This window comes from Periplaneta americana, chromosome 4 (assembly GCF_040183065.1).
Source record: "Periplaneta americana isolate PAMFEO1 chromosome 4, P.americana_PAMFEO1_priV1, whole genome shotgun sequence".
Classification (NCBI taxonomy): Eukaryota; Metazoa; Arthropoda; class Insecta; order Blattodea; family Blattidae; genus Periplaneta; species Periplaneta americana.
Window position 1 is genome coordinate 70,124,400 of NC_091120.1, and position 11,895 is coordinate 70,136,294.

The following is an 11,895-nucleotide window of genomic DNA, read 5'->3' on the forward strand; positions in this document are numbered from 1 at the left end:
CATTCCCTCTGTCTTCCATAACAATAGGATCGATAGACAATTTCGAAACTTGTAATATTTATGCACATATGGCACGGTGCAAAAACTAAAAATATCTCGCAATTCTTCGGTTTTTCAGCCATACATTTGCTGTGACATTCATTGAAGTTCCGATCAAATGCGCCTCCTATTTTGATGACGACCATAGCCTGGGTGGGCAACTTGTGCTCTCAAAGTGTCAACACAATCTCAATGCAGGTAGAACGGAATCTGTACTAGCTGTACAGTCTGTGTGCGGTTCTTTCAAGACACAAGTTCGATCGCGTCTGCAGTAAGTGGCGGCTCGTTTTAAATGAAAAACAATATAATTCCCAGATCATTTCACTTTAGTTACGAGTAAAAAGAGTTTTTTTTATTAAGAAGAGAGGTAAAGCATGTATTCTATTACACTTTCTTACGCATGACATTTTATGTTACAAATAAACAATGAAGGTTTTAGTAAATAAATACTGTCTGCATCTGCTTTAGAACAGCTAAAGTTAAAAATGAGATATCAACAAGGTGAGACTGATATCAAATATCATTAGCACGTTGTGCGTGCGAGTTACAGAATTGCACAACATATAATCGACTAGCTAAGAACATTTATGGATAAACTTGAAATGTGGTAGTATCATGTAGAACATAGACAACTTCACTTTCTTTGACTATAAACTATCTTGAAGAGTGATAAGAAAAACTTCTTATCAAATATAAGACCATACTTGAAGACCTACGCATAATTCACTGTTAAGTTTGGAGAAACAGTGACAATTGACAAGGAATCGAAATTTTTCTGAAATCTTTTTGGTTTACGCCGATAGAAAATCCTGAAAATGTATAGCTTGAATTAATAAAACTACACAACAGCACGCCACTCAGATTCCAGCAAAATCAGGAATCGAACTGTTCGTAATGTTGCCTAAGTAGAATTTCCAAATATACTTTTTACTTCCATATATACTGTATGTACTTGAGGCAGAGCTTAATACAAGAAAGAAGTGTAAAGGCTCTCAAAGTAAAGAAAGAGCTCAGAAGTAAGCTTATTTCATCTGCCGTGACATGTAAAAAATACTTCCTTGAATTTGTTATTGTTACCTTTATGAGAACAGAGGAATACTCTTTAATGTATAAAGACTTGTAAATTCAAGCGTTCTACGTTTAAAATAAGACATATAATAAGAAATATTAACAAATAGTGTATAAGTGTTGCAGCTATATTTGTTGTATCTTGAAAATGTTGTATTCAGTTTGTGTTTCCAGTACTAAACTAATTTACAAAGCTAGAAAATAATATAATTTTGTAATGTGTTCAGGTATAGTCTGTCTAAAATTACTATAATTATTGTACCATGCGTCATTCTGAAATTCAAATCATGGAATAGATATCACAACCACCTGCATGAGCCGCCAGAGCGCACCGTGGCTTTTGCAGCGAAACTACAAACAACTTGTAACTGCTGCGGCTGGCTCCGTCTATCTTTCTCTCTTTCAAGGTTTTTTAGCACTTTGGGAGCACGAGTTGCCCATCCATGACCATAGCGGCTGTTACTAATGGATGGTTAATAAAAGGTAAAAGGAGATGGAGGCGCACACAGGGCAGCGGAAGATTGAGATTCTGACCTTTTCTAGGCAGTTGGTGTCAGTAACAGTAGGGGTTCAATCGTACGTGGTTGCAGTCTTTATCACCAATTAAATACCCTTGGTATTATTTTATGTTAGAGGCTGAATAAACCCCAAGTCATAATGTGGCCTGAAGGAATAGTTAAATGTTAAAAATATGTAGTCGGGAATCGAACTCACGAGCCTACTGTTCATAGCGCGACGCTACCGCGTGTCGCTATAGATGGCTAATTTTAGATGAAAATTAAGTAAAACAAGAGATATCGACATTGATCTACATACTAATGGGCACACATAGCAATTACTATAGCATCCAAACAAAATGATGTAATTTATAGGCCTATTAGAACAGACTAGTAAGTTGCGCACGGGCGCGGTTTCGAAAAATATTATGTTTTATTTAACGACGCTCGCAACTGCAGAGGTTATATCAGAGTCGCCGGATGTGCCGGAATTTTGTCCCGCAGGAGTTCTTTTACATGCCAGTAAATCTACTGACACGAGCCTGTCGCATTTAAGCACACTTAAATGCCATCGACCTGGCCCGGGATGGAACCCGCAACCTTGGGCATAGAAGGCCAGCGCTATACCAACTTGCCAACCAGGTCGACACGCACGGTTTCGATCCCCGCTTGGGCTGATTACCTGGTCGGGTTTTTTTCCGAGGTTTTCCCCAACCATAAGGTTAATGCCAGGTAATCTATGGCGAATCCTCGGTCTCATCTCGCCAAATTCCATCTCGCTATCACCAATCTCATCGACGCTAAATAACCTAGTAGCCTAGTTGATACAGCGTCGTTAAATAACCAACAAAAAAGACAGACTAGTTTGAAGTCAGGAGAATTTGTCGGCATTAGTTTTTTTTTTTTTTTTTTTTTTTTTTTAGTAAAGAATGCCATTTACATTCGTTTGTCGTAGAGAAGCTAAAAGTAACCCTGCGGTGGCTAAGTGGTCATGTAATGATAAGTAACAATTTTATTGGCATTATTGAAAATGTGTAATTGAACTCATCATTTCGTTAGAATGTGTAAGAATTTCGTGAGACTGAAATCTGAACTTCCAGAATTTATGTTCCAATTATTCCATTTTCTGAGATTCACTCTTGCCTCATTTAAATTATAACGCTAGATTTAAAAGCTTTCGGCCCATTTATGAAACTTATAAAATGTAACAACCTACTGTTGAAAAATCCATAGTGACACTTGTAGCTGACAAGGTCGCAGTTGCGGTTTTTCTCCGGGTTCCCTGTTTTTCCCCATATTAGGCATCTACATCATTCCGTCATCATTTCTCCTTTTCATCATCATTCTACAGCATTCTCAGACCGCCGGCTGGCAACGCACGGAGGGGGCAGGCTTAAGAAGGATAGGAGGGTTGCCTGCTCGAAACCTGGATGAGCAGCGAACCTTAGTGAAGCCAGCCGTTTTGGGTTTGGGAATGCGTCTAGCTTGAGGGTTAGCGCAATATATCGTAACATATACTTGTTTGATCTAAATATCTGGAATTAATATGATATAATATTTATATGTGAATAGGAAAATATTCTCTATTCTCTTTCTTAGCAGTACGAGTATACAGTAATTCATTTTGAAGTATTTTTCTACTATTCATTTGGCTCGATTAAGAAATATGAAAAAAATGTCGGGCATGATAACTAAGAGCAGTATTAAGATTATACCACGGGAACTCAAGAGGACAAAACAATATAAACATATTACATAAAACGACTACTTAAAAACTGCGATAAACTCGGTCAGTAGAGAATTTGCAGAAATGTGACATCATACCAGTACTTCATAATCTGTTAATATCATCAAGTTCTTTGAGGAAACGGTTCGGATAAACGTATTACAACACTCACGGTTACCCTTGATATTTTTATTTCATCACTGACATTATCAATAAGTTACCTTATATGAGAGTGAGTAATGATTATTACTAAATGTATCATTAAAAGTTATCCTAAAGACTTATCGGATTTATGCATAGGCTACATTTCGTACAAAACTTACACATACTGTAAGACCTGATTTTATTCTTATAAAATGTGTTCACTATTTGTTCTGCTCCGGGGAATACTCTTATGTTTACCTCGAATAGAAAGCACTGGAATGCTATACGGAAGACGGTATATCGCAGTACCGTATATAAACTGCTCACTGCATCTCAGTAGGCAGAAGCATCTCTGTGCCTCATCTAATACTACACACGGCGCCATGAAGCTTCTCGTAAGTGCAAACCCATGATGCAAGTCAATAATCGCTTAAATTAAGAATATTATTAATGATAAATAATGAAACTGATGATAAAGTTTTTAAATATGCAGAAAAATTTATTCATCATGTCATATACAATGTAAGTAATTGTAGAAGAGGTCGTAAATAACGTCATTCATAGGAATCGTATACACTTTATTCTAAATAGTATTGACGTTTTCACACGATTTGAACCGTTGGCTAAAAAGTCGGTACAACATGATATGAAAAATTATTTTTGTACTACAACACAGAGGTTAAAAAAAAACATATAGTAGTGTCAGCTGAATGTAGGCCTATTCTAATTCTGAAGTTGTTACTGTATCTCTGATTACCACATGTCGTATATGAATGCCTAATTACTTTGAACCAATGATATGCCTTCAGAGTAATTAATATGCCTAATAGAGGAAAAAATGAACTACTGAAGAGAGACAGGTTAACTTCCACTATCATATTATGCGGAAGAAATCTGTTCCGATGTATTTGAAGTATAAGTTACGAAATCTTTATATCAAAAATTTCAATGGAAAGATATAAACACATAAAGTGGTGTTGTATTATTTTTTTAGGCTGTATGTTTAATTTATATGAACACATCGATATTTTAAACACAATATAGGCCTAGTTGTTGCTTTAAAGTAATTCAATGAATTCTGTTAAGTCTTGGACTAATTGCAACTTTCTCCTTGCATTGAAATGAGATGAAATAAGAAGAACGCATTTAATTTTCAGAAAACTGCTAGTATATTTTAAGATATTTTTTCTCTACCGAGTACTTGTTTTTCAGATCTCCACTTTCCTTCTAATAGCGGCGTCCTTAGTTCTGGCTGAGGACCAGAAGAAGGGCAAAAAGACAGAAAAGAGAGGACTCCACAATCTAGGTTACGGAGGTGAAGACTTCGGCCATGGAGATCTGTCTCTGGGAGGTCACGGAGGAGGGTTGTCCCTAGGAGGCCACGGAGGAGGGTTGGCTCTAGGAGGCCACGGAGGAGGTGTGTCTCTAGGAGGCCACGGAGGAGGGTTGTCTCTAGGAGGCCACGGAGGAGGTGTGTCTCTAGGAGGAAGTCACGGAGGAGAGCTCTCCTTGGATAGCCACAGTGGAGGATTTTCGTTTGGAGGAAGTCATGGAGGAGGTGTCTCTTTGGGAGGAGGCCACTCTTTCGGAGGAGGCAGTGTAGGAGGTGGTGAATCTCATGTAAAGGCAATCACTATCACGAAGGAAGTTAAAGTGCCCATCCCTCATCCTTATCCAGTTCATGTTGAGAAGAAAGTCCCTGTCCCTGTAAAGGTTCCTGTTCCTGTCCACGTCGAGAAACCTTATCCTGTCCCTATACCCAAGCCTTATCCTGTGTATGTAGAAAAGAAAGTTCCTTATCCTGTGGAAAAGACAGTTCCCTATCCCGTGAAAGTTCCTGTCAAGGTCCCTGTCCCTGTACCTCACCCTGTTCACGTCCCTAAACCCTACCCAGTGAAAGTTCCTGTACCTCATCCCTATCCCGTGAAGGTGCCAGTGGTAGTAGAGAAAAAAGTACCAGTGTTCATCAAGGGTCATAGTGGGAGTGTAGGTGGAGGCGTGGGAGGTCACGGATTTGGAAGTCACGGAGGCATTGACTTCAGTGGTTATCATTAAGTTTGAAACACCTTAATATGTAATGTATTTCAGCACTGCCAATTTCACAAGTATCATACATGTTTCATATCGCAGTTTTTTAAATGTCTAAATTTAAATGTATTGAATCAATTCACGTTTTAGTCTGTGATTAGTACACTTTCATACATAATGTTTGAAAATTAATGATTTTTTATATACATATAAGCTCTATGTCATGAAATCAATATGATTGCAATTACTCCAACATTTATTTCCTCAAACAAGGGTTTCATGAAATTTGTAATTCATAAACTGTTTATACATGTACTTTTTACATATCCAGCAATTGTGTTTTTGTTTATAATGAAAGTGTCAAAGAATTATGTAAATAAATAATAAATATTTCTAAACGTAAATTACCTGCTTTTTTGTTTAATTGTCCAGGTGAAGACAATGATAAATAATATTTATTAGGAATTTATCCAGAAATTAGTGCTCAATTTTTAGCTTTACTGGAATAACTTTCAGCAAACATTAGTTACAATTCTGTAACTCTATGTACATGGAAAAATAGCAAAACAAGAAATTCTTTCTGGAAAACACTTTTAAAATACTTTGGTTTAACGTAATTGTTTACAAATTTAATTTTTAATACATTTTAACACGACGATATGTTATAGAATGTATCTCACATTAAGAATGAGAGATCCAAACTGATATAATTAATACAATTTCAGTGACTAAAATGATGTATGACTTTGACCTCACACTTTTTAATATAATCACTAACAGGGTAACACAGAATTTCTTCGGAGTTTCCTGTGAAGTAGTACCGTTTTCTTGACACCATTCCATCACATATTTTTCCCTACTGCACGGTTTTCCTAACGTGAGATATCAATCCTAAAACTCTATCGAAAGGATAATTGAGAATTTTGCGTTGATTGAACGTGAGATAGCATCGGTTCAACAAGTCGTCGACTATCTTACACGTCCTTGAACGAGGAATGATCTATTCTGTATCTTTCTAGCACATGAGCATGCTGAACATTCTACAACGGACTAATGCTCTACAGTTCTATTATTACGAAACGTATTACAACTCTACGTTGTTTAATGGCTGCATAAAGTATTATTACTTTTATTATTATTATTATTATTATTATTATTATTATTATTATTATTATTATTATAGAAAATTCAAAGACATTATTTAGGTTTTACAGAAATAGTGTCATGCGTTTACAGTAGTTGAGGCTATTACCAACAATTCACATCCTTTCAATAACAGAAGTTTCACACTTTTCTTCTTGATCTGATATTTATAACGTTAAGCTTTTATTCCACAGTTTCATAACAGATTATTGTACAATGATTAAAAAGGTATTGGTAATTCACGAAATCGCAAGTTTGAAGCGATAAGGGTAAAAAATGTTTATTTTCTATGGGTGGATTCCCAAATACAGTATATCTCAACCATTTCGGATAATGAGGACTTGCCTTTCCTCAAATTAACTAAGCAGAGTCATTCTGACCTAAGTTGAAAGTTAATACATCATGTATTCTTCAATGATAGTAAACACAACTGGGGAGGGGGAATTGCTTAGTTAATATATATTATAAAATAAAATATTTTCTTTTATTTAATGCAAAATATTCGTATGTTAAAATTTTATAGAATAATCTTTAAAAGTATTATTATTATTATTATTATTATTATTATTATTATTATTATTATTATGGAACAGAAAACGTGGTTTAAGGAAATGGGACGATAATGTACCCAAAATTATTACTGATAAGAGGAAAGCATTTAAAAAATTTCTATCAACTGGTACACTTGTTGATGAAATGGAATATAAAGAAGAAAAGGGCATTAGCAAAGAGGGAAGTTAGGAAAAATCATAGAAAATGTTGGAATGACTTTGTTGTTTAGTTGGAAACAGATATTACTAGACCAAACCCAACATCATTTAAAATTCTGAAACGATTGAATGGAGAGGTACAAGAAAGAGTTAAAATTAATAAATCCATTTGGAGGAATGGGTTCATATTTTCAAGATTTATGGCAGCAAAAGATTGCAATTTTATGCTCTCCAAATTCTTATAATGATGACATGGAAAATTTTACTTTAAATTAATTACAAATAGTGCTATCACAATGTAAAAATAATAAGGCACCTGGAGAAGATGGTAACAATTTGGAATTATTCAAGTATGCAGGAGATGCTTTTAATAATATATTTTTACTTTTTTAAACATAATATTTAATGATGAGAATCCTCCACTAGAAAGTTGGCAAAGAGCAATAGTAATTCCGGTACACAAAAAAGGTATTATAAGCAACTGTGTTAACTTTAGAGGAATAAGCCTTCTCAATTCTGGCTACAAAATTTATACCAAATTACTGAAAATTAAATTGAACCAATTTTATGACACTATACTGAATGAAGCACAAAATAGATTCCGGAAAGACAGATAATGCACAGATGGATATTTTACACTGAAACTTTTGATTGAAAAACATAGAGAATTTAATATTGAAACCCATCTGGCATTTATTGATATGAAGAAAGCCTTCGACAGAGTAGATAGAAACAAATTATTGAATACTTTAGCACATGACGGCATTCCAAATCAATTAATAACAGCTATTTGCAGTATTTATAATAATAATAATCATATACAGGTTAGGATTGAAAACAAATATTCAGAATGGAAACGAATAAATCAAGGAGTGAGACAGGGTTGTAGTTTATTTTTATTTTATTGGGTTATTTTACGACGCTGTATCAACATCTAGGTTATTTAGCGTCTGAATGATATGAAGGTGATAATGCCGGTGAAATGAATCCGGAGTCCAACACCGAAAGTTTCCCAGCATTTGCTCGTATTGGGTTGAGGGAAAACCCCGGAAAAAACCTCAACCAGATAACTTGCCCCGACCGGGATTCGAACCCGGGCCACCTGGTTTCGCAGCCAGACGCGCTGACCGTTACTCCACAGGTGTGGACGGGTTGTAGTTTATCTCCTCTATTATTTATAATATACATGAATAACATTATTAAGGAATGGAGTTTGAAACCACATGGAAGTATACCGATAAGTCATTTGTCCCAAATAGATACCTTATTATTTGCTGATAATATTTTGTTTATGGCAACTTCAGAAGATAATTTACAACGTTTGGTTTACAACTTTAATCAAATGGCAGAAAGTTTCAATATGGAAACTTCAACTGACAAATCTAAAGTTATGGCTTTTTTAGGAAAGGAACCAGTCCGTAGCAAAATTTGCATCAATAATAAGATCATTGAACAAGTTAAAAATTTAGTTATCTCGGTTACCAAATTTCATATGAAGAAGAAAAAGATTTGAATGACAAAATTATTAAATTCAACAGAGCAATGGGGGTAATTAATCAGATATTCAAACCAACCTTAGTACAAAAACACACGTGCACCAGAATTTATAAAACATTGGCCAGACCTATACTCTGTTTTGGTAGTGAAGCTTGGACGATTCGTAATATTCATTCACAAAGATTAACGGCGGTAGAAATGAGATTTGTGCGTCGTACAACGGGATACACGAGAATGGATCACATTAGAAATTTTGACATTATGAAAGAACTGCAGATTGAACCGATTACGGAATACCTACAGAAATACAGACAAAACTGCAGATCACATGTCGTCAGAATGCCTCGTTCTAGAATTCCATGCCAAATTTTAAATTACCGTCCTGTGGGCAAGAGATCCTTGGGCAGACAGTTCAAGAGTTGACAAGAGACCGTAATGGGCCACTAGGCCTAATACATGCAAGGATGATGATGATTATTATTATTATTATTACCATTATCATCATCATCATCATTATTATTATTATTACTATTATTATTATTATTATTATTATTATTATTATTATTATTATTATTATATTGTTCGCAACCAACATTAACTGCTCTTTGGTACCCTGGTTGAGAACCACTGCTAATCTATTGGGTTGCGCTTATGGAAGAAAGATTCCTATTCCGTCACTGATTCCTTGAAACTTAAGAAATACCGTTGTACGATTGCATGGATGACGTCACAATCTTCAATAGTTCACATATTCAATCTAGTATGTTTAAAGATCGGAAATTTGATGGCATATTGCCTGGTGATAGTGTTTATCCTTGTCGTTCATACCATGTGATTCCAATAAAATTATTCTAAGTTGTACTACTGAAGGTGATGTTAAGTATATTATGCTCATATTAGAACAAGAGTGTCTACTAAACATAATTTTGGTGGCGAGAAATGGAGATTTCACTGTTTATATCTATGAGCCTATGAATTAAATTGAATAATAGTTCATTTATAGTGTTCTGACCAAGGGCAGGTTTTTCACTGCAAACCCAGTTTCCCCCCATCTTTCCTATTTTCTGCCTTCCTCTTAGTCTCGGCATATGATCAATATATATTAATGTCATCTATAATCTTATATATATACTTCTGCCGCGAACTCTTCTGTTCACCATTCCTTCCAGTGTATTCTTTAGTAGGCAGTTTCTTCTGAACCAGTGACTCAGCCAATTATTTTTTCTCTTCCTGATCAGTTTCAGCATAATTCTTTCTTTACACACCCTTTCCAAATTAGGTTCATTTCTTACTCAATCTGTTCATTTTACACTCTCCATTCTTCTCCATATCCACATTTTAAACTTTTTCTAGTTGTTTCTCTTTACTTCGTCGTAATGTCCACGTTTTTCCCCGCCACCATACAATGCCACACTCCTCATAGAGCAATTCACTAATCTCTTCCTTATTTCTTCTTCCCGCACAAGATACTTCTTTGTCTATTTAAAGCTAATAACCACAATAATAATAATAATAATAATAATAATAATAATAATAATAATAATAATAGAATAATTATTGGTTATAATCAATGATAGATGCACAAAATGTAGATTAGACCATTGTGGCATCCAGTGGATATTTCTGAAACTTGAGCTATAAACCAACCAATAGTTCACAGATCGGTAAGTTAGAGGCTGTGATATTCAAGAAACACGGCAAAGATTTACCAAATAGATAACTAACAAATCAATAGTAATCGAATAGATAGGTACCTCGATGTTCTACAAACCGGGAATACAACTGTAATTGAAGATTATAGCGATGTACCGAAGTACATACGATATTTCCGTGCAGGAATTCTGCGTTATCATATGATGAAGGATCGGTGGAGCGGAGAAAAATTCTCTCCGGCACCGGGATTCGAACCCGAGTTTTCAGCTATACGTGTTGACGCTCTATCCACTAAGCCACACCGAATTCCAATTCCGATGTCGGATTGAATCCTCTCAGTTTAAGCTCCACCTCTTAGTTTCTCTTTAATGGCCAACCCTCATGCGCTGTGTCACAGATTGACAGTGGCAGAATGTCCAACACACTATGTGCAGAGGTGCACTCGTTACGAGTCACTAAGTGACCGGGATCCGACGGAATGAACGATACGCATATTATATTATAGCGATGTACCGAAGTACATATATTTCCATGCAGCAATTCTGCGTTATCATATGATGAAGGATCAGTGGATTGGAGAAAAATTCTCTCCGGCACCGGGATTCGAACCCGGGTCTTCAGCTCTACGTGCTGACGCTCTATCCACTAAGCCACACCGGATTCCAATTCCGATGCCAGATTGAATCCTCTCAGTTTAAGTTCCACCTCTTAGTTTCCTTTTAGTGGTCAATGCACTGTGTAACAGTGCTGTGACAATGGTACAATGTCTAACACACTAATGTACAGAGGTGCACGTTGAGATTATACCACGGGACCTCACGAGGATAAAATAATATAAAAATATTACATAATACCTAAAAGCTGCGATAAACTCGGTCAGTAGAAAATTTACAGAAATGTGACATCATACTCGTACTTCATAATCGATGGACTTCATCAAGCTCTTTGAGGAAATGGTTGTCTCGGGAAGACATGTTACACTCACGGTGCCTTTGATATTTTTATTTCATCACTGCTCCATTACCAATAAGTGGACTTCGAAGTTGGCACATTTACTCTTAAGTTTAGTACATACAGAATAATATAATGTTTGCAAAGCTGCTGGCAAGGTAGTTTTCTCCTCTCATACACACATTATGTCAGTTGGATGGAGCTTTGTAATATAGGCCGATCAAGGAGAAACATTAAACGTTCGCCTGGACAATATTATATTGGTTAGAATGCATTATGTTATCATCTATCCCATGTAAAAATAATAATATAAGGAAGAGAAGCAACATAAATACAATAATTATAAAATATAGGTCACAGAAATTAGACTGTCTGAAAATAATAAGATTATTCTAAAAGAAGCAACATTTGGATAAAACATTTAGAAAATATATATTCT

The 11,895-nt window shown here is 35.5% G+C and overlaps 1 protein-coding gene across 1 annotated transcript; it reads left to right on the top strand.

Moving 5' to 3' along the window:
- Positions 1–1,600: 1,600 nt before the first annotated feature.
- On the top strand, positions 1,601–5,882 carry LOC138698924 (uncharacterized). The gene is made up of 2 exons (XM_069825121.1): positions 1,601–1,663; positions 4,687–5,882. The coding sequence occupies exons 1-2, from the start codon at positions 1,601–1,603 to the stop codon at positions 5,527–5,529; spliced, it is 906 nt and encodes a 301-aa protein (XP_069681222.1). The 3' UTR covers positions 5,530–5,882.
- The last annotated feature ends 6,013 nt before the right edge of the window (positions 5,883–11,895 follow it).